Source organism: Pelobates fuscus, chromosome 3 (genome assembly GCF_036172605.1).
Source record: "Pelobates fuscus isolate aPelFus1 chromosome 3, aPelFus1.pri, whole genome shotgun sequence".
Lineage (NCBI taxonomy): Eukaryota > Metazoa > Chordata > Amphibia > Anura > Pelobatidae > Pelobates > Pelobates fuscus.
Window position 1 is genome coordinate 321,456,701 of NC_086319.1, and position 24,946 is coordinate 321,481,646.

The following is a 24,946-nucleotide window of genomic DNA, read 5'->3' on the forward strand; positions in this document are numbered from 1 at the left end:
GCCACTCATGATTCTTCCGGCAAAAGCCCTTTTTACGTCATCTATGGCCAGCATCACGTTGTTCTTCAGGCTGCATTCTCCTCACAGGGCATGCCAGTTCTGGATGAGCATTTGGCTGGTTTGCGTAATACTTGGGAGCAGGTTCAGCGTTCTTTGGTTGACTCTGCTGCTCGCCAGAAGTCTCAGGCTGACAAGCATCGCAGAGCGGCTCCTTCCTATGTTGTGGGGGACAGGGTTTTGCTTTCCACACGGAATATTCGCCTCCGGGTGCCTTCTATGAAATTGGCTCCCCGCTTCATTGGTCCTTATCGTATTATACATAAGGTTAATCCCGTTTCTTATGCCTTGGGTCTGCCTAAGAATCTGCGTATACCTAATGTCTTTCACACCTCATTGTTGAAGCCTTACGTACGCAACCGCTATACCCGGCATGCTCCTCCTCCCCCTCCTGTCTCTGTGGAGGGTCATGAGGAATTCGAAGTGTCTGCTGTTCTTGACTCTCGTTTCCTTAGGGGTCGGCTTCAGTACTTGGTCCATTGGAAGGGTTATGGGCCTGAGGAGCGCAGTTGGATTTCTGCTGATGCTGTTCATGCTCCCCGCCTTGTGCGTTCTTTCCATTCACGTTTTCCTGCCAGGCCTGGTCCTGCCCGCCCGGAGGGCGTGTCCTCAGGGGGGGGTACTGTAGCGTTACTCACCTTTCCCAGGGGCCGGCCGCGGTCCTCTCTTCAAGCCGCGCGCGGTCCTGCGGCTGCACGAGCCGCGTGCGACTCATCCGACGCTTCTGGCAGGAAGACGGGCAGTGACCGCGAGATGCGGTCACGTGTTCCGCCTTAATCTAAGAGCGCGCCGCGAGTCTCGGGCGCGCTCTTAAAGAGACAGTGGGAGCCTAAATTGCCAAAAGGCTCAGAAAATGCAGGAAACATTACTGCCGCACCAACATTCCGGGTCGCTCTCCTCCCCGAAAAGTCACAGGCACCATTAGCCAGGTTCGTCCCACGATGACAGCAACAGCAATGGATTGGAGAGAAACTCCAGACTGCACCCTACCTGCGGCGGCACTGCGATGCCTCATCCCCTGTACAAAGGGACCCCAGCAGGCACCTCAGCAACACCCCACATGGCTCCAGGAGACAAAAAGACATGGCACCGGGACTATCATGGCGAGAGACTCACCCCCTGAGCCTCCTAGCGGGGTAGGCTTACAGCCAACAATAGACGCTATGATACCTGCTCTCAGGCACCAGAGAGCACTGTTAAATCCTGTATGTATTAACTAACCTGTTTATCTACCCAGCGGTACACTCAAGCATTTCAACATATACTCTGTAAAGCGTGATACTCTTATACTCACTAACCAGCTATTACCTTTCATTTCTTTTATGTACTAAATTTAGCTGACGCGCATCAACCCTGGTTTGTTGGTACAATGTTCTCGTTTCAGTTAAATATCCATGGAACGCTGATGGCACCTAATGGTCAGGGCATTCTGTCCTAGTATAAATAATGAAATCTAGCCTGCATAAGTCTCCTGCCTATCTTATATAAAACTGTCTTTATTCGGTATAGATTTCCTGCAGCACCATACCACACTGAATAGACTAATGCTACAGAGAGCCTCAGGTGTTACCCTAAGTTGCAGCACTGACCCCAGGCTTATATCTCAGACCCTAGCAGTATTAACTCGCCAGATGCCATTGCAGAATGTGCCAACTGTTAATTTACTCTAGCCTCAACGTACTGTTTATTTTATATTATTTACTGTAACGTGTTAGATTGTTTAAGCTCAATAATACTATAAAAATGTGCATTGCCTTGCATGCCACTGTTCTTACTACAATGTCAAAGTTTACGCTGTTGTGGCGTCATTAAATCGATATGTAAACACCTGTACAACAAAAAAAAAACTTTAAAAAAACAAAAACATAAAACAAGTAAAAATTACATTAATAATAAATTACCAGGGAGAAACAAAATACTCTGGCCTGTGCCAAGGCTGGAGCAGCAAAGAAAGAGGAGGGGGTGAGGCTAACAAGGTCTTTTGTGTATCAACGAACTTTTTTCTGATTGGTTGTTTTTGTTTCTGTGCTGCTGGAGATTTTCAATAAAGAGAGTTATACAAATGTTAAGCCTCCTGTCATGTGGTAAAATTGCACTTGGTTATATAGGTAAAGGTATTTGCATCTATGGAAATGTTTAAAACCTTTTCTCTATGTCCCCTTTTTCACTTTATATTTGTCAATGTTTGTTTCTCTCTCAGTCTTTTGTTATTTATAATATTACTCGGTTTTGTTATGTTTATCCTGCAAAATATCTCCTACTGTATCAGAATTCTTAGTGCTGACTCAGATGTTTTTGTAATCTTCTTGTGAATACTAGTTGAACAATAAATGTATAATTTAAAGACTTGGTTTAGACTGGTCTTTACAAGAAAAATGTGTAAACTTAGACTTCTTCATTCTCCAAAGAAATAAAAATATTGCACTATAATCTGGCAAATTGTGCAGCTAAAATGCTGTTCTCATCTTCTCTAAGACATTTGTTTGTCACCTCATGTTGTGTTCCTGATGCCACTTTGTAGTTCCCTGCCACTTTATTATCCTTGCTATTAAAAGCATTAATAAGCTTACACAGTGTCTACTTAACGCAGTGTTCTTACACAGCTCCCTTGATTTTAAAGAAGCAGAAAGCTCTTGCTGGGTATCTTTGCACTCTTTCATTTTCATTCTACTCAACAATTAATAAAGTTTTATTGCCCGTGAAATGTATTTCAGAGACACATTGTTCCCAGAACATGATCGGCATGCTTAATCCTTCAAAGAAACTCTGTACGTCGTCTTGAATAAATGGTCAAGTCAATTTACAGAATGTACACTTGTTGCAACATTAGACACGTGTTTGACTGCCGCGATCAATTACTGGATCTGTTGTTATCCTAGATATAAAAGAAAAGATATTGCGTGAATATGCCTTTTCAAATGTAACTAAATGGCTTTGCTAAAATCTCATTTGATGTACTGAGCGTTCAGTCAACACCCCTTCCCCCCACCTGTGCAGATGGTTTGAAGCTGACTGAATCTTCTGTTAGCATCAGGCTAATCCCTGCCTTTTTCAGAATTGAGTGCAGGTAATCGACATGCAGCGTGGTTCTTTTCATATGTTACAATGAATATATGCTGATAGATATGTAAGAAAATGCTACAGGGAAAGATGTGCTTGTGTGGACAGCAAGATGTGTCTCATCCCACTGCTGGACTTGGCACCATTCAGGAAATAAAATATTGGACAACATGATGGCATCTCCAGTACCGTGTGGAAACATGAAATAATGAAAAGGCCGGTTTATGAAACTTTGGAACTGAACAAGTTAGGATTTTGAGCGAAATTTGAAAATGGGAACTATATCTGATGTAAACTATATGAAATGCAAATTTAATCCATAAATGCTTGATGCCACTCCAATCGTCAATAAGATTTACCTTAGAAAATCAGGCAACGTCTTGAGTTTCTTTAGAATATTACAAATTGTATGTAAATCAAGTATAACATGTTCGTCAATTTGGGGATGGTTTTCTGAAAACACATCTAGAACACACTGGCTCTCGAGTTTAATAATTCTAATTGGATCAGTTTGGATTGCAAGAGTAGCTACTGGATTCGAGACATCTGTTCTGAAAGGTATTCTTTCTTCAAAGAATATTTCAGGAATTAGCTTGGATGCAAAAGCAAAACCAAATATGGTTCTATGTATTGCTCAGCACCTTTGAACTCATTAGAGACCCACTATTCAGTGATTGCTGATCATGAGGCTAATGGACGAAATGGCTGTTCGGAAAGCCCTGAGGAGAAACAGGCTCTGCAGGGATTTTCTAAACTCTGTCTCATACCAAGTGAGTAGAACCATTTATTCAATTTTAAATACCAACATTAGTATAGTTTGAAGTCTTGGGAGAGAAGATAGATGCTTTATTATGACTAGATAATTATAGCTATCTTCTTCCTTCAATGAGAGCTCATGGCTTTCATCACCTGTCAACAAATTCACCTGATGACCTATGCTGGAAATTGGCCATATCCTGTGTTTTTAACTAGAATTACCCCTGCTAACCTCGACAGTATCTGTAATTAAGAGTAGTTATTGAAAGACAATGACAATTGTGTGTCTATATGGAAGATTTTCACATTGTCAATAAGATCTGTCTACATATTGTGAGTCAAATATGTCTATTTTTTTTACATGGACCCTGGCTAACTAAAACAAAACAAAAAAAAAAACGTATTGATTGAATGGCCTTGTTTTAATGAATTTTTTAAAAATGATTTATCTACATAAATTCTCATATACTTTACTGGTGACTAAATCATTTGTAAAGTTTCTCTGATAGTATTGAATCATTTTGAAGGCTAGTTAAATGTAAACCCTAGTGGTATATGGGTGTAAACATGCATGCTTTGTAGAATATAGTAACAATGTAAAATAATGGCATGGGAAAAAGTACACCCTAGGGATAGGCAACCTTCGGCTCTCCAGATGTTGTGGACTACATCCCTCATAATGCTCTTACACACATAATGCTGGCAAAGCATCATGGGAGGTGTAGTCCACAACATCTGGAGAGCCGAAGGTTGCCTATCCCTGCGAGTTGAATATTATGGTTTTACACATCAGGATATAATAACAATCATCTGCTCCTTAGCAGGTCTTAAAATTAGGTAAATATATTTTCAGATGAACAACCACACGTTATATATAACACCGTGCCATGATTTATTTAAAATTAAATCCAAAATAAAGAGCCATATGTGAACAACTAAGTACACCCTTACTGCTTCAATAGGAATTAAGAGACAAAGTGGCAGACGGGTACTGCTAATCATATGCCCTGATTAATTGATCATCAGTAAACGTGACCACCTCTATAAAAAACAAAGTTTTAGCAGTTTGCTGTCTGAAGCATTCATGTGTGTTAACACAATGCCAAGGAAAAGACATTAACAATAATCAATTGTTGCTTTCCAATGCGCACCACCAGTGGATATAGGCAAACGTAAAAAGGTAAAAATTACTCTTTTTAGTAAACTGCAGAAAGTAAGAAGACTCCTCCAAATCTCCAAACAAAATATATATAAAAATACAATATACAATACAATAGAGAAAAAAAACACAAATAGTGTAATACTGTTAAACACCATAAAAGGGGGTCATGAATATAGTGCACTCACAAGCTGGAGATTGAAAGTAGGCATATAACAGTTCAAAGGACTGCAGCACCTTCTTTCCTTTGCTCCATTTATGTATATAAAAAGAGAGAGAGGAGAGACAAACACATAGTGCAAAAATGTATAAAAGTAAAATCAGAAGTTATTACAAGTTGCACTCACAAGATCAAGTAAAATGATAAGCTCATCAATAAATTTTGGAATTTGACCTCTTCTTAAGGACTGCGTGAAGTGTATATTGATGAGCTTATCATTTTTACTTGATCCTGTGAGTGCAACTTTTAAATACATTTTGATTTTACTTTTATACACATTGTGTTTGTCTCTCCTCTATTTCCTTCTATAAACATAAATAGAGCGAAGGAAAGAAGGTGCTGCAGTCCTTTGAACTGTTATATGCCTACTTTCAATCTCCAGCTTATGAGTGCAATATATTCACAACCCCCTTTTATGGTGTATTACACTATGTGTTTTTTTTCTGTATTTTATTATAGAATGTATTTTGATAAATAAACATTCAAGACTGTAGCCAATCTTTCCTGGAGTGGATATTCCAGCAAATTCACCCTAAGGTCAGACCGTGCAATACTCAGAGAAATTGCAAATATCCCAAAAGCTGCATCTCAGACTTTACAGGCCTCAGATAGCATATTAAATGTTAAAGTTCATGACAGTACAGTTATACAAAGACTGAACAAGTATAATTTGTTTTGAAGGGTTGCCAAGAGAAATCCTTTTTTCTCTAAAAAGAACATGGTGTAGGTTTGAAAAGTTGCCTCTGACCAAATCACAAGACTTCTGGAACAATACCCTTTGGACAGACAAGACCAAAGTGGAGATGTTTAGCCATAATGTACAGTGTCCCGTTTGGCAAAAACCAAACTCAGCATATCAGCACAAACACCTCATACCCACTGTGAAGCACAGTGGTGGAGGGGTGATGATTTGGGCTTGTTTTACAACCACATGACTTTGGAACCTTGCAGTCATTGAGTTGACCATGTACTCTGTATACCAAAGTATTCTGTTCAACAGGTAAAACTTGGACGGAATTTGGTCATGCAACAGGACAATGAATCCAAGCACACCAGTAAATCTACAACAGAATGGGTAAAAATGAAAATAATCAAAGTTTTGCGTTGGCCCTGTTCAAGTCCAGACCTCAACCCGATTAAAATGATGTGGCAGAACCTTAAGAGAGCTGTGCATAAACAAATGCCAGCAAACCTCAATGAACTAAAGCAATGTTCTAAAGGGCCAAAATTCCTCCACAACGACGAGAGACTGAAAAAGTCATGCAGAAAACGTTACTTCAAGTTATTGCTAAAGGTGGTTCTACAAGCTATTGATTCCTAAGGTGTACTTGTTTTTTTTTTTTTACAAATGGCTTCTCCATGTTGGCTTTATTTTTGTTAAATAAATCATGACTTGCAGTAATATGTCATGTGTTGTTGTTCATCTGAGATTGTATTTACCTAATTGTAAGACCTGCTAAGGAACAGATGATTGCTAATACGTCCTGTTATGTAAAACCATAGAAATTAGAGAGTGTACTTTCTTTTTTACACGGCTGTATATTGTGAGAGGATTTTATGAATGCTTAGATTGAACATAGAAGAGACAACCAGTCATTAAAAGTGATAACTCAGACTTAGCATTTAGAAAAACGCTTTGTTTTTCTGAAACTTATTGTTTATTACATTTTCCATAATACAATACAATACAAAACAAAGGGAATATAACCAAAAAAGAAGGTGGACCTACAACTAGTACACACAAAACCAGTTTTGTACTACAAGCATATTCAAGCGGGCAGGGAGGACCACTACATCATAAGCATGAATAATAAAAAGCAATAAGTCATCCAGCTGTGTCAACAGACCTGGCAGCAGGCCCGGACTGGCCATCGGGCATACCGGGCATATGCCCGATGGGCCGCGATGGCCGTGGGGCCGAGGCCGGCAGGGGAGATCACAGGATCTCCCCTGTCAGCCCCTGCAGGGCCAGCGCTACCCGAGCGCCGGCCCTGCTGTGTGTCTCCATGGGCCGGTGGGGAGATCAAAGATCTCCCTCACCGGCCCAGAGACACTGACAGGCGGCCGCCGGCAGGAGAGGGAGGGAGGCAGGAGAGAGTACCGGCGGAGCTCTAGCCAGCAGCTCCGCCGGGTCCTCTCGCGAGGTCTGAGCGTTGCCGCGGCAACGCTCAGATCTCGCGAGAGTGAACTCTAGCCTGCAGGCTAGAGTTCACTCTCACCACTAGACCACCAGGGAAGATGGCAGAACGGAACCCCCCCTCCTCCCAGGCTAAAGGTAAGAAGGGAGGAGGGGGGGGAGATATAATTTTTTTTTTTTTTTTATAAAAAAATATATTTAAATTTAAATAAAATATATGCACCCCCAGACACACACAGCATCCCCCACACACAGCACCCCCAAACACACACAGCATCCCCCAGACACAGCACCCCCAAACACACACAGCACCCAAACACACACAGCACCCCCAGACACACACAGCACCCCCAAACACACACAGCACCCAGACACACAGCACCCAGACACACAGTACCCAAACACACAGCACCCTCAAACACACACAGCACCCTCAAACACACACAGCACCCCAAACACACAGCACCCAAACACACACAGCACCCTCAGACACACAGCACCCCCAAATACACAGCACCCCCAAACACACACAGCACCCCCAAACACACACAGCACCCCCAGACACACACAGCACCGTCAGACACACAGCACCCCCAAACACACAGCACCCAAACACACAGCACCCAAACACACACAGCACCCCCAAACACACAGCACCCCCAAACACACAGCACCCCCAAACACACACACAGCACCCCCAAACACACACACAGCACCCCCAGACACACACAGCACCCCCAGACACACAGCACCCTCAAACACACACAGCACCCTCAAACACACACAGCACCCTCAAACACACACAGCACCCCCAAACACACACAGCACCCAAACACACACAGCACCCTCAGACACACAGCACCCCCAAACACACAGCACCCCCAAACACACACAGCACCCCCAAACACACACAGCACCCCCAGACACACACAGCACCGTCAGACACACAGCACCCCCAAACACACAGCACCCCCAAACACACAGCACCCAAACACACACAGCACCCAAACACACACAGCACCCCCAGACACACACAGCACCCAAACACACACAGCAACCTCAGACACACACAGCACCCCCAGACACACATAGCACCCCCAGACACACACAGCACCCCCAGACACACACAGCACCCCCAGACACACACAGCACCCTCAGACACACACAGCACCCTCAGACACACACAGCACCCTCAGACACACACAGCACCCTCCCACACACATATACAGCCCACTCCCACACACATATACAGCACACTCCCACACATATATATATACACACACTACAGCACCCCTCACACTGCACCACTACACACATTACGCTCCAGATACACGCTAGATCCCTTACCCTATATGCACTCTTAATCCTCTACACACACACACACACAATACACACTCTGGGTCCTTTACACAGTAGATCTCCTACACACTGCACCACCTACACACACACTACATTCCTTGTCAGCAAACACATACAACATTCTCTAAACACACCCTCTCTACAACCCCTACACACACTACGTCACCTATACACACGCACTACAGCCCGTATGCACACACTCGCTACATCCCCTATAACACTATGCCCCCTATACACACACTCTCTACAGCCCCTAGCCACACATATTACACCACAAACACAAATCAAATTGACCTATTTACACAATACCACACCACACTCTACACACACGCAATCCCACAAGCAGGCTCCAAACACATGCACCATACACTTTCCTGGCCCTTTTGTCCTCTGGTATCCCACTTGTGGAGACACCAGAGACAATTTAAAAGCAAACACAGCGCATGTTATTAAATTTGCTTGCGCTGCGCAGAACAAATTCAGGGCCTTTTTCTAATGCCAGAGTTCTTCAGCAGGGCTCTGCGCATTGAACTAACATGCTCACTTTGAGAGGGGGTGTGCTTGTCATTAGTGATGACAAAACACACCCTCTCTGGCCCCGCCCCCTTCTTAGGGGGCCGCTCTAATTGAAAAATGCCCGGGCCTAATTTTTTTCCCAGTCCGGCCCTGCCTGGCAGATATCATTTGGTGAACCTAATGCGGACATCTCTTCATCTGTCAGTGTTTTAGCCTGAACTGAGATTGCTTAAGCAACAGGTTTTGTACCTAGTCCATTAAGCAGTTATGTAAATATTTAACCAATGGATCAAACAACGGATTATTTCATGGATTCAGTAATTAGTAATTACCAATAAACACCGACATCAGCAGACCGGCAAGGCATCTCCCCAGAATACGTCCCCAACAGGAGATCCCCCTCATGTTACTTTCTCCTCTCCCTGTGAACCCAAAACTCCTTATCAAGGGATGGCTTTGGAATTTGGGAAAATGTTATACAGTTAGGTGGGTGGGAGGTGCCAGTGCATTAATAACTTATAGTGCTTCTCCGGATGATTCGTATACCTGGTAATTTTGCGGATGGAAGAGAAAGCCTTTGTAATTAACCATATGTACCCAGAGTGGTACATTCGCCTGAAAATCTCCCGAACTCCTGCATAGCTCTCGTGAATATAGCGCTCTCTTTATTGCATACCCATGCATCAGTCGAGACGTTATGAAGGGAACAAAAGGACTGGTTTATTATGGCCAACTTGCCTATTTATATACACGACCCCCAGCATGGGGTCTCCATTTAATAAAGCAGTAAACTCGCCCAGGCGTCTCTGTATCTGGGAGACAAGTGAGTTTGCTTTTGCTTAAACCAATTATCTCCCAGGCACTCAAGGTACAATACATAACAACATAAAACACCCCAAAATACACATAAAACAGATAGGAACCCCACAAGTATTATATCCCCGGATAGCCCGGATCTGAGCGCCCAAGTTGTCCAAATAGCGCTCAGATCCAAGCAGTACAGCAGAATCACCACCAGGGAAAAGTTTTGACCAACCGTACACATGGCTGTTGCCCAAAATAGTTCCAGGAGAAAAGAGGTAGCGGCTGGTCAACTTTCAGGAGTTCCTATGCGAACGGAAACTAAGGCTCCCCCTGGCTCATTGGAAGCAAATGTTCCCCTCATTCGGAGTGTCTTTTCCCCAAACAGCACTCTCCTAGCTTGTCTGTGAGAGGTGCAGGCAATGGTACAATTTTCCTGGGGTTCGCAAGCTAGAGTATCCGAAGTTTAATTCCACGCACTTGACGACTAGGTACCGCTGCCTGTGTTCGGGAGACAAAATGGCTGCCATTTACTAGAGCACGTGTGTTCGGTTATACCTTTGGGGATCTTCTGTTAGGGATTTCCTTAACTTGTAAATTCCATTGAGCCAGTTGTCGCAGGTTTTTCTCAACTGTGGAGGACACGCGTGAAGTCTCGTTGCGCTGCACAATTAATTTTGCTGAGAAGCCCATTAATCAGTAAGATTGGCCTCCCACAGGGTCTTCATAATGGCCTGAAATGTCCTCCTCTTAGCCAGGTTGCTGGGGATAAATCAGTGAAAAAACAACACCTGTGTGTAGATCTTGCAGCTTTCATAAGCTTCTCTTTGATGTTAAAGAAGTGCACATGGAATATAACATCTTTTGGCATGGAGCTGGCCAAGTGTCCTTTTCTTGGTAGTCTGGGTGTTCTATCGAGGAATAGGTCTCGCTTGTCAGCCGAGGTAAGCAGAGCCTGGAATAGGGAACTGACAAAATCATTGAATGTAGCATTGTCAACTGTTTCTTCAATGCCCCTCAGCCGAATATTGTTTCTCCTGGAACGATCCTCCAGGTCCAACAACTTGCGTTCCGTGAAGGAAACAGCCTTCTTTGGGCCTCATCAGCGAGGTGTAGCTGATATCCCTCTATGCTCCGTGAGCACGGGGTCCATGCCTGGATTACCCTTTTAATAATACCTGATAATTATCAAGGATAAGCAGTAACCCCAAGATTCATAACCTAGTCAGATAACAGAGAAGGTGAAATACAGGATAATGGCATATTACTGGTGCTTATTGTAATGTCTATTACAAAATGTAAAATAGTGAAACTATTGCTTAATTTAAGGGTTCAGGGTCCCGGAGCTGAATATGTTGATGGGACTAAAGATAGCAGTTGAATTTACATTGGATTTACTGTGCAGATCACGATTAACCATATGGCGACCCTTAGCAGTTGCCTACTGGCCATGGGTTAGACAGAGGCCCGGAACCATGAATTTGCCTGGCCCCATTAACCATTCCTATATGAATAATGAAGCCCAAACTGGTAACCTATTTAAAGCCCCGTGGTATTTTAATCCTTCACTGCATCTATGAACATAGCAAACTTACTACAGGTACACATAGCCTGTGAATCTACCTTCTGCACAATTGCAGTTTCTCACATCTGGCTTTAAGGTTGCTCACACAACATGAAACGCAGTATGTGTACTAGATAACTAATAATAAATCAAGCAGACAGCTCAAATATGTAACAGGTTGGGTGCCAATGCAATGGTTGCATTGTATTTTATAAAGAATAAAAAGAAAAACAACTGAACATTGACATTGTAGGCCTATTCCAAAACATGGGCTTGTAGCTGCTTTTCCAATGTTCATCTAGCTTTGAGTGAAACTACGAACAGACTGAAAAGTCAGACTCACATACCCTGTTCATGTTCTGGGGCAATTCGTCATGGTCAAATAAATTGACGTGTACTAGAGAAGGCATAAATAACTGCACTTAAGCAGCATCAGAGAAGGTTTCAGTGGTGTGTGAGCCTGTGAAAGAAGGTAAGTGCCCCTGATACCCGTCACACAATTGTTTGGAATTCTGATCCTGATATAGATACTAGGTTGTTCAGTGGCAAACACCTTGTGTTGGAGAGTACTCTGGGTTGCACACTGCTTATAACCAATAATAACACAAGACATCATAAATATGAAAAGACATGGAGAAACAAGCATTGTGGTGTTTCATTAAAAACAGTAAAAAAAAACGTGCTTGTTAAAAAGAAACCAGCAGGAGCCATGTCTTTCAGGAAGCTGTGTTCTATCCAGGTTGCTAATTGATGCTGACAAAGTATTTCCTTTCTTCAGACATAATCAACAAGGCCGCCATCGGGGTATATAAACACCTGTAAGAGGCTTAGATAACTCTGCTTCTACACACACTGCATCCACTATACACACCCACACATTACATCCTTTATATACACACACTATATCCATTACACACACACATTGCTTCTCTTCTACATACTACATAGCTATACACATGCACACACTACATCCCCTACAGACACTGAATTTCCTACACACATACACTACATTCCCTAACACACATTGCATACCCTACAAACACAGGCTGCATCCTATATTGCAACTCTAAGTGCTTGCAAGATGGTGGAGGAATGGAGGGTGGACCTTGTTGGTGGAGCGGGTGCTGGGGGCACAGGCCTTGATCTATGTAAGGGACCCCACAATTTATGATGGCAGCCTAGGCTATTAATAACTGGCTACATTGGAAGACAAATGTTTGTTACTGGATATGATTGAATATAAATCCATAATACCTCATTTTCTAAAGTTACAGAACACTTTTTGCTAGCATGTTTGCTCACAGCTCTGATTAACAGGCAACCTATCATCTTGCCATTTCAGTAGTAGATTTACATAATATTGTGTGAGATTATAGCTGGAGCTGTATACATTTTTTTTCACTTTTCCAAAGAGTTCCCACAGGAAATATTCCCCACTCTTTTCTCCATTCCACCATTCAATAGGCCTTGGAAAGAGGCTGGTAATAATTACAGGGGTCCCCCAGAACCTCCGTTAACTGGAACTGTATGTTTCCTTCCATAACTTTCTCAGAGCAGAGCCTCTTGAGATGTCCCACATTCTATTGCCCTATTATTGTGGGAATTCTAGCAAAACAGCAGACATTTATGCAAAACCACAAAGCACAATATATTGGTTAAACCATATATACTGTATTGCATCCATGCAAACCTTCCTATTCTTTATTTAATTTATTTCCAATAAATTAAAGAGTATAGATTATATATTATAGTTGCATCATCAAGTGTTCCTCCCTTTTAGATATGCTGCTGCTGTGGACCATCTCCATGCTCCTTGTGCTGCCAATCCTGTCCCAGCATTAAAGCATCCACTGGTACCAGAGTACTGTATACGTTCTTCCACATTATGGCCTCCACAGTCTGCTGCCTCATGCTCTCCAGAAAGGTGTCAGAGGCTGTCAAGGAAAATGTAAGTAAAGATATCACACTAACGTGATCTTTCTTCAAGGAGTTATTTTTTTTCACCTATCCAGTTCACATAGTCTAAAATTAGAGGGACAAAGGTTTAAAAATAATATCAGGAAGTATTACTTTACTGAGAGGGTAGTGGATGCATGGAATAGCCTTCCAGCTGAAGTGGTAGAGGTTAACACAGTAAAGGAGTTTAAGCATGCGTGGGATAGGCATAAGGCTATTCTAACTATAAGATAAGGCCAGGGACTAATGAAAGTATTTAGAAAACTGGGCAGACTAGATGGGCCGAGTGGTTCTTATCTGCCGTCACATTCTATGTTTCTATGTTTCTATGTTTACATAACACCTTACCTACAAGCATTACAAATGGGCAAAGAGGGACACTTTAATTTTAGGGATGTGGGCAGGGGCGAGGCTGCTAATTTTACTAATAACAATTTATGCAACTAAAATGGAGTTTAGAACAAGGACAATGTGTTTTATTTACACAGGCTGATTTATGAACACATTTCATTTAAAGACTCATTACTGTGAGTATTATTGCAGTGGAGCTCTGTTAAACATTTAGATATATCAACAATATGAAGCTTGTAGAAAAGATGGACATTAGAATAGAAAAGAGGGACAGAAGAATTTGGGCCCAAAATAGGGACTGTTCCACCTAAAGAGGGACACTTGGTAGATATGCAATACACAGAGTTAAATGCCTCGGTTCTTTGAACAAAACATGTGTTAACATAACAAAGGAATCAACAAATGTCTGAGATGCACAAATCCTTTTAATATAAATATACACTATCAGGGGCGGACTGACCACTAGGGCACTTTGGGCAGAGACCGAGGGCCCGTGGCAGTCAGGTGCCCGGGTGCAGTAGAAGTTATGGACCAAATGGTAAGATCAGCAGATCATCCTATGCACCATGACACTTAAAAATTATTGTCTGTAGCCAATCATTTTCTCTGCGGTAGACATAGAAGTTGTATAGAGCCGTAAGATAAGGTGACAGCAATATCTATCACTAGTAAAGTGAAGACTGGTGTGTTGATTCTCTGCTTGATGTAGGCATGACCATTCATATGGTGATCAAACATGCTGAACAGCACAACATCCATCTATAAGCAGCAGCACCTAAGGTCATCAGTAAGGGGATTAATGGTATTAAACATACGGGAATTTGCCTTTGTAATGAGCTGCTCAAAGTTGCATTGTTTAACCTATCACTCCAATCTTGTATTCTGACCTGTCTATGTTACACACTTATGTCTAAGCCCCAAGTGCTCTGTTTTACACTTTTGTGGCAGGTGCCTTGGCTTTCTCTTCTATGCAAGCACCTTCCTGGAGGATCGGACTGTGATATCCTTGTAGGGTATACGGCTGTGTACAGGGTTTGCTTTGGAACAGCGTCTTTCTATTTCATCCAGTCCGTGTTCCTTCTGAATGTGAAATCTACACAAGAATTCCGAGCAATGGTTCATAATGGGTAAATATCACTTCTGTTCAGTTACTCTATCACTACAGGCTAAAACCAGGAATTCAGTGTAGAATGCTGTGTAGTGAAAAATGGTACAAAATTCTAAAAGTGGGGTGGTCACCATGGAAACCAGTAGAATCAGCAGGCTCAATCCTTTAATGACGCATAATTTCCTATTACATCTTTCCACAACTTTCAGGACAGAACATTTTGATAAATTTCCTCCGAGTCACTTAACGAGAAACTCAAATATATCACTTTTAATAAACAGTAAGTCGCACAAATAGTAGGAATGGCTACTATTTCTCATACAGGTCATTATTATCAATTTCCTTTTTAATGTTGATTAACACAACAGGTGTGATCTTGTTGAATGATAGGTTGACACGATGGTATATCGTGGTCATGCATAGAAATTAGTATTTATTCATTCATGTTATAAAAATATAGTTTGATTTCTTATAAAGCAAATTATCAATCTCGTTTTCAATATGCGGTGTCATTTGTTTTAGAGGAGGATATTATGAACTGGAAAAAGTGCATAGGTGAGGTCAAATCAGTAGCAATTATTAGCTATTCTAATACATAAATAAAATCAACAAAATTATTCAAATGCATTTCACTGTGTGTGTCTATAGGTAAAATTATGACTGTGTGCAAAACGCCAGTACCTTGGCGAATGCAAAAAGTAATTTGCAAAATATATATAACAAAAATATGCAGTTTAAACAGGTATGTTGAATACACTGAGCTCATTCAATAGAAACATTGGAAAGGGGTGATGGCTAAAATCATCACTTGTGCACTGCAAAGATAACATGATTTAAAAAGCAGAATTCCCTACTATACAGTAGGGAAATAGCAACGCTGTTCAATTAGTAAGTTTACAGTCTAGTAATTGAATAAAATAGTAAATTATTGACTTCATGTAAATAAATATGTCTAATAACAGACACATTTTAAACTATAAAAGTGAGACAAAAAATGTGGGAGATATGCATAAATATATATAAATGTTGTTGTTGTTGTTTTTTCTTCATTATAACGAGTATACAGGAAAACTACACAATATATTTAAATTGTATCTTCCCCTGTATACATTTCCCACAATGCATAAAACATATTAAACCTGTTATGTTAATGTGAATGTAAAGGCAAAGTGTGACAAAGAGCACATAGGATTTAACTGCATTGAAGAGTTGTTTTATCTAGGCAATGAAAGTATTGAGGAATAATACAGTGACAAAAAAATCCAATCCTTGATAGAAATCTTGTACTTCAATTTTTTTGTGCGTGGAAGGGCGTTGATTCACAAATATATTATTAAGTATTCCCGAGTTCTTCTGTGCTTGTTGTTTTTCTGCAAATATATAGAGCCACATTTTATTGTGTGTTATTTTGTTTAATCAGCTTAATTAATCAGCTTAGTTTAATCCTTAAATTTACGTAATTGTATTCCAATGTTCGTAGATAGAAATAGATTTTTCACTGTCTTTTATGTGCCACAATTAATGGGATCACTTAATAACAAATTTTGGTGAGTTGAATGCCGACTGGGATTTATTTCCATAATTTAGTCTAAATGTTATGTTAATAGACTTTTCAATAGTCAACTCTCTGTGTCAATCTATTCACTGATAAATGCTACATGTTATATAGTGCTTCATACTGCATTATTATGTACATTGCTCTCATCTTATGTTTTGTTTTGTTTAGGTTTTGGTTTTTAAAGTTTCTGATTTTAATTGGAATGTGTGTGGCAGCATTCTTCATTCCCAGTGAATCTTTTATAAAAGGTAAGATAAAGATTTCTGTGCGCACCAAGGTTAGCGTTTGTATGTTTAAAGCCATAATGAAAATATATTAGGCACAAGTCTTTGAAAGCCTCCAAGAGATTTTCCATCCATCCATCTATTCCATCCCATCTTATGTTGGTATATCTCTTTTGTGTTTGCCCTTTTTACCATATTTGTTTTAAATATTTTTATTGTTTCATAACATAAGCGTAAATTTCGAATTGGGTCATAGTAAGGCAAGTGGTTGCCCTCGCAGGGGCCTATGCAGTAACTTTCAATAAGACGATTTGTTGCCTACGCAGAGGCTTAATTAGCAGCAGAAGAGAAGAAATGCATTGTATCGCCTACGCAGAGGCGAATTCGGTGAAAACATAGAATCGTATTCAAACAAACTTTGCAGGGTTAAACTTACAAGCATTGCGGCGTGAATTGCCTGGTGTATGTTGGCTCTATTACAAATGTCTTACGCCTTTTCTAGTGATTAAGCAATAGTTGTCTGTCATATAACTGCATGTTGGGTTATGTTAGCATTTTAACCTACATCATGTTTTATATCCATCTGGTTATCTAGTCAACAAAAATAAAACGGCCTTAAGCGGGGGCCCTAGGGGGCATTTGAACTGTAAATAGTTAGTGTCGTGTAGCTATACGTGTAGCGTGCGTCTTCCTATTGGGGTATTTTAGCATTTTAACCTACCTCATGTTTTACATCCACCTGGCTATCTAGTCAACAAACATAAACGGCCTTAAGCGGGGGCCCTAGGGGGCTTTTGAAATGTAAATAGCCAGTGACGTGTAGCTACATGTGTAACGTGCGACTTCCTATTGGGATATGTTAGCATTTGAACCTACATCATGGTTGACATCCATCTGGCTATCTAGTCAACAAGAATAAACGGCCTTAAGCGGGTGCCCTAGGGGGCTTTTGAAATATGAATAGCCAGTGGCGTGTAGCTATATGTGTAGCGTGCGTCTTCCTATTGGGATATGTTAGCATTTTAACCTACATCATGTTTTACATCCATCTGGCTATCTAGGCAACGAAAATAATAAACGGCCTCAAGCGGAGGCCCTAGGGGGCTTTTGAGATGTAAATAGCATGGTCATAATTTGAGCTAAGCATGAATAGCATAAGAAAACAATGGCATATGTAGCTTTAGCAAAACTGATTCGAGCTTTAGAATAGCAAAAACGATTATCCAGGGCCTTATCAGCTTCCTGTGATTTAGTGAATGAGTTCCAGTGGCCTTATCAGGAGCTTGACCGTTCCATCCCAACTTTGAAAAGTATATGCAAACGTGGAAATTAAGTCTGTGAACTGTAGAACATGGCTTTGTTATTTAATCACGGCCAGACTAAACAGTGTCTTTACATGGTGTGGACTGAGTGAAGCAATATCCGTTTCCCCAGGTGAGGGCCGATCCCACACCTGCCGTTGTGGGCCCTTTAGGCCATCTATCCACCGTCAGTCCTCCACAAGTCATATCCAGCTCCCCCGCGTGATGCCCTGAGGTTCCGTGGGCACTCAGAGTCCGTATTGGTCTTACAGACCCCCCACCAAGAGTCTTCATCCCATCCGTCTCCTGCACCTCCCCAGCCCTTTTTACCATATTTGTATACCTGTCAGGAACAGTGTGGAACCTAAATGTACAGACCTATAACACAACAAATAGACTTTCCGTGTACCGGTCCTTAGAGTAGCCGGACTAACGGTAGAAGAGTCGGAGAGAATGTCTAAGTCAAGGACAGGAGAAATACGGATAAATTATTAAACAAACCAAGGTCAACGGATTAGAGATATCAGGAGAAACGTATGAACAGACAAAAGCAGATACCAGAAAAGGGATACACAAGGTACACGCTCATAGGCTACTAAAACCACAACAGGGCAACATGGAGTTGGGTCTTGGAAAATCTACAATTCAGATCCACATTCAGTCTTGCGAACGCGTCATTTGGACCCAAAACCCCACAGCACACGAGCGTGCAGCGTTGCAGAGAACGCCAGGGGACCCAGGAACGACCGACACAATCCTGACAATAACACAGAGGTGTAAATTAAAGTTGGGATCTTCTAAAGGAATCCAGATGTTCGAGTTTAGCTATGTTTCTCAGGATGAAGGACGAGGATTAAATTGTGGGTGACACCTGCAAGAGAAAGCACATGATCAAGTACCACGTTAAATTAATACAAATGTTCTGACTTACCGGTAAGTCATAATAATCCTCCATTTTTGGAAGCTGATGGACTGGTCTTGCCATTAATCTCTAATTCTGTACATTTTACTCTGGTTCAGTCAGCACTGCAAACAACATGGGAAATACAATGGATCCCTGTCTTAGTCCACATTTCTGTAGTAGAGATGTAGAGAAGAATAGACCTGATAACAGTGTCTATGATCTACCAGATAAGAAGTATGTGAACCAGCTAAAGCTATGACATTCAGTTTACATAATTCTTTAAGGGGGTTATAATTCCAAGGTCAATTGAGTCTAAAGCTGCAGATTGGTGATGTGAGATTATAACTGAATTTACACATTTGTCTGTTGGCTTATATAGACATATATGATTGTACATATTATGCAGTGATGCGCTACCATTTTGATTGCTGTATAAGATACAAATTACATTTTTAAAATGAAACTTGTCACTCATGTTTGCAAACTGTGCTATAACTAGCATCGTACAAGTATTATCTCACTAGGGGGCAGTGTGTCACTGAAACTCTCTTAATCATTCGTAGTCAGAAGCATGAAAACATGGATTTCATCCAAAATGTTAGAATTGCAGCATTTTTAATTTAGTGCCTATTATTCGTGTTCACTACCAGTTAATTAAAACATGTTGGAGGCTTCAAATACCAAACTTGGGAGTGCTGATACAAATTTGGATGTTTCCCTGAAGCTTAAGTAAACTATAGCGTGTGTCAATCTGTCAAGCTTTGATAACATACTCTAGAGTGCAATTTATTTACAGCAGGTGTTGCCAGAAAAAAACATGCATTTTGGAAAATGTAAAAAAAAAAAAAAATCTACAAATGGTCAATTCTTATTAATCCAAATATTGAAAATTGCAGAGATTCTGTCGTTCATATTCTACAAAAACAACAGGTTTGATGGCAATTAGAATTTAATTTGCCATTTTTTCTGCCCATTGACCCTTTAAAAATGGCTCTCTTGCTTTTCAGCTTTTTAAATCAATTATTTTCCCCTCATTTTTATTATTTTGTCCTTTTTTATTGTGCCATATACATTGTATATGTTTATATTATCCTGTTTATGTTGCAATCTATGCATATGTCTTCCAGCTGGCTCAGGGTTATGGGATTTGCAGTCCTCATTCATCTGAAATGTCTTTGCCTATCTGTATTTTAATTGTTTAACAGCGAATACATTTTTAGGTGTACTGAGTAAGGCCCTGATTTAATATTTTTGTACATGCTTTTCACATGATGTAATATTTGTGGATAAACAATAAAAATGTATGTATTTATTTATTTTTTTACAAAATATTAAAATATTTTTACAAATCTATCATATATTAAAAATATCAAAAACAATAACAAATATTACAATATTTTTCAAAATATTCTATTATTTTAAAACTTTATCCGAAAATATTCAATTGAGGCCTAAAAAAAAATCTTTGCTGACAAAATGTGGTAAAATCAGCAGATTTCCACTGGATTTGTGATTCAGAAATGTACTATTTGCTCTGTGTGAGTTTTATGGTGTTTGGCCACTCCACAATCGTTTTGACACTGAGCTATATGATCTCAAAGAGAGACTTCAACTTTCAGGCTAGAACGGGTGACATGTTGGTGAGACCCCAGGGTTGAAAATGCAGTCCATGGCTGCTTTCTGGTCACTGATTATTATTCAAGTAAGTCACTGAAGGAGTTTTAACCCCTTCAGCAACATGGGATGGGGGCTGGGAGGGAGAGGGGACCTGCAGGGTCTTGCAGTGCCAGTAAAACAGATATGTTTTCCTGGCACTGGAGAGTCCCTTTAAAGTGCATCTGACCACCAGCAAATTCAGAATATCAGGTTTTCCATTGTACGGCTGAGTGTTTCTATCATTCAAGTGACTATTTCCTGATTTCTTTCTGGACTCCAAGCACTTGGTTGCAAATTTTGTTAGTATCCAGAGATGATACATTCAGTACATTCACATGCATTAGCAATCCATCCAAGTGTTTGGTAATTTTGCTCAGATTTTTGCCACTCCATGCACCTGAATTGTCCCAGATTATCAGTAAAAGCCAATTATTACATGATTTATTTTTTAATATTTTATTCTGTCAGCATCCAAAGACATGCACATCTTTAAAAAAATATATATAATTCACAAGTAACTTTGAGTGACTTGATTGTGTTGGCCTGATAATAGAGGGACTTCCGTCGCCTTTGCCAACCTATTTCAAACCTTCTATCTGTAACTCGGGTAACCAGCATAATACTAGTGCTTTGTTGTGATCAATGTGTGTGTTTGAATTATTTTAGAGTAAATGCATTTCTAATTTATTGCTTTTTTTTGTTCCAACAGTCTGGCACTATGTTGGGATGTGTGGTGGATTCTCTTTCGTCCTCATTCAACTGATTCTTATAACTGCTTTTGCTCACACTTGGAACAAGAATTGGTGAGTGGTTTCCTGGAATTAAAATAATGAGTTTACTGAATGTACTGACCTTCTAAACTGATTACTTAAAGGAACACTCTGATTAAAAATAAAGATAATCTGTTGTGTACCTTAATCAAGTAAGGTATAGGGATCCTCACTACTAAAAAAAACAAAAAAAACTTAAAGCGGCACTGTCATCCTTCCTGAAAAATGAGTATTTTGTGAAGATAGAATTTTTATTAAATACTAATTTAACTGTGTTGGAATTTCACTGAAATTCCAATCCAGTCGAGAGATGTACATAGACAAAGTAGGGACTACGTTAGATTGTGGGTTGTCTCTGTATATTTACTCCACCTGATTTTCTTAGACACAGGGCGAAGCTACAGTGTTAATCCCGACAACCATCACCAGTGATGGCTGCAGGGAACTGGCTCTGCCTATGAAGGGTCTTGCGGGATCCTTCATTGATCTCAATACTGTACTCTCGTTTACGCATGAGAGTACAGCAGTGATGGTGGCTTTGTCGCTAAAGCAACATGAGTGGAAGAAGATGGCCGTGGGACAGGTAAGTAAATCTCACCTATACCTGCCTCCCGCCACCCTTCGCCTCCGGCTACCGGATAACCAGCGGCGATGTCACAGTCTGGGTTTTTGCAAAATCCTCAGACACTGATAGTGCTGCTTTAAACTTACCCTCATTTTGGTTCTAGGACATACTGCAGCCCATTCTTCCCACTGTGAGATTATCAAGCTTAAAGATTCGTGCCTAATTAAATGCTTCTCATAGAAATGCATTGCAGACCTGCAGGACATGTGTGGCTATTACTGTGGTCTGCCAATCCAAAGCTTCTCATAGAGAAGCACTGGTCATTCACCGATTGTCTGGAGTCAGCATACTTTCATACACAAACTCAGGATTGAGTAGACACCTTGCGACAATGGCAGAACAAGAGGGATGGATTGAGAACTCTCAAACATAAAATAACACAGGGATTGAGTAAAGCATTGTCCATCATGAAAGAAGCCAGGGATGAACTCTTTAACATGTAAGAACCCCGGGACTGGGTAGAGACCTATCTAGCATGGAAGATCTAAGTGGCAATTAAATGTCATTAGCTCACATTGTAACATTAGAATTGGTACATATTGAGCCAAAACAAATTTTTTTACTAGGGATGTGCATGGGCAAAACATTTGGTTCGGTTAGGCATTCCGAAATTAGGCAATTCGGAAATTTGGCAATTCGGTTCGGTTCGGCACTTCCAAAATTCTGGACTTCGGCAATTCGGGACTTCGGCTATTCGGCACTTCGGTTCAGCACTTCCGAAATACGGCAATTCGGCACTTAGGCACTTTGGGACTTAGGGTAAGTGTAGAGTTAGGGGTAGGGTTGAGTTAGGAGTAGGGTTAGGTTAGGAGTAGGGTTTGGGTTAGGGCTAGGGTTAGTGTTGAGTTAGGGTAGGGTTCTTCGGCACTTCGGCAATTCAGTTCAGTTCGGCACTTCCAAAATTCGGCACTTCCGAAATTCAGCATTTCCATTCGGACCGAACCGAATTGCACATGTCTAAATTTTACTGCATTCTTTTCCTCTTACAATATCACTAAATAAGCCAGTTAGATTATTGGGTCACTTTTTGATTTGGCCTAGCTGTCATTGAATCATTATTTCTATATGTCCTTCTCTGATTATATTTTAAATGTGTATAATCTAAAGCAGGCGCGTCCACAATTTCCTATATATTCCCCATCTTTTTGTTAGTTTGTAGAACACAGCTGCACTTGCAATTTAAAAATATCTAATAATAGAGGCATTTGGAATAATAGAAATACTAGTAAATCAAGAAGGAAAGAGACAAAACAGAAGCTGTCAACTGTCTTAGAGCTCCAAGACTAATTGGATCTTTGAGCTGATCATCACTTTTTGCAGTTAGTCAGTTGTTTCTTATCAATAGCACTTACAGACTGAACAAAATGGTGCATTATTCACCCTGTAGACCGTTCTCACACATACATGCCTCGCCGTCATGTTTTAAAACATATCATTTGTTAATTTACATTTTTTGAGTACTGTGGAGGCATTTATATTAAATATCACTAGACTTTATTTTAACCTATGCACTTTTAATAGAAACAACAGTTCAAATAAAACGTCAAGCTGAACTTTGCAAAATGAACATGTTTCTTCTGCAAAGAAATGCTGGTTTAACATTGACAGCAATATCACGTTGGAACAGAACCACGGACAATATCTTCAGGGAGATAAAATGGCATTTACTACAAATAGACTTTTTAGATTCGAGTCAGTACTGGAAGAATTGAACGACTTTGGTCCTCAGACTCAATATGTACAATGAGTACTGAAATATTTTGTATGGTTGGTGCATGCTACACATTATCTATATACACTGCCACAACTATATGCGTTAACACATACCACGTTCATACATTTCACTTTAACAAGCAAGGATTTATTGCTTTGCAAACAGAAGCCTGTGTTTCAAGGCCACAAAGACATGAAGTGCTTGTGTCCACAATAAAGAAAATTACAGTATGTCTATAATATGTCTATAATAATTAAAACACCCGTCTCCTCTGTTTCCCAGGCTGACAGGGGCATCTAAAGACAAACGCTGGTACATTGCCGTTCTGATGGCCACATTGCTATTTTATTCCATGGCGTCTTTGGCTTTCTATTTCTTGTATACATACTTTACTCATCCGGCTGGCTGTCTGCTGAACAAAGGCCTGATAAGCATTAACATTGGATTGTGTATAATCATGTCCTTCATTTCGATCACACCTTGTGTCCAGCTCAGTAAGTCTTGTTGTAACATTCCCTCATTGTCAAGTTTGTAAAGATTTATCGACCTTCAGCATCAATCTTTAATCATCAGGACTCAATCAATCATAAAACCTAAGGATAGCAGAGGGATAATGTCTCTGAAAGACATTATCTCATAGACATTATCCCTCTGCTATCCTTAGGTTGTATGATTTAATTGCTGCATTGTATATATTTCCTTGCTGTACTAGCCTATAGAACAGGTATTATATTGTTCAAACTCTCTGTGAGTATATTTTTACTCACCACAACTACCTTGTAACCTATATACGGTTAGGATTCATAATTGTCTCTATCTTATCATTCCATTTACAAGCAGCCTCCATTGCTCCTTAACCCCTTTTACCTAATTTCTTACTTAGAACTTATGAGCTCCCCTTTATTTTGTGTTTATAAGTTTTCTTTTTTTAGTGTTTTTTTTTTTTTTGGTTCAATTATTGTTCCCTTTTAAACATATATAAATAAATGTAGTTTTAATTACATTATATTCATATAGGGACTTTACTTTGTCCTCTGGATTTTATGTCAATATACCATTGGGGGTTCCCAGAACTCTTATTAATAAATGAAAACAATCTAAATATACAGTCCCGTCTCAGACGCTTCTGAGCATAGGAAAGTATGATAAA

The 24,946-nt window shown here is 40.4% G+C and overlaps 1 protein-coding gene across 2 annotated transcripts in view; it reads left to right on the forward strand.

The window, feature by feature from the left end:
- The first annotated feature begins 3,127 nt into the window (after nucleotides 1–3,127).
- SERINC4 (serine incorporator 4) overlaps nucleotides 3,128–24,946 on the forward strand; it is a 55,541-nt gene continuing 33,722 nt past the window's right edge. For both annotated transcript variants that reach the window (XM_063448937.1, XM_063448938.1), the window contains exons 1-6: nucleotides 3,128–3,887; nucleotides 13,410–13,577; nucleotides 14,885–15,063; nucleotides 16,771–16,850; nucleotides 21,397–21,490; nucleotides 24,079–24,290. In XM_063448937.1, coding sequence (XP_063305007.1) covers nucleotides 3,801–3,887; nucleotides 13,410–13,577; nucleotides 14,885–15,063; nucleotides 16,771–16,850; nucleotides 21,397–21,490; nucleotides 24,079–24,290 — 820 coding nt within the window. In that variant the 5' untranslated portion in view covers nucleotides 3,128–3,800. The remainder of the gene's footprint in view (nucleotides 3,888–13,409; nucleotides 13,578–14,884; nucleotides 15,064–16,770; nucleotides 16,851–21,396; nucleotides 21,491–24,078; nucleotides 24,291–24,946) is intronic.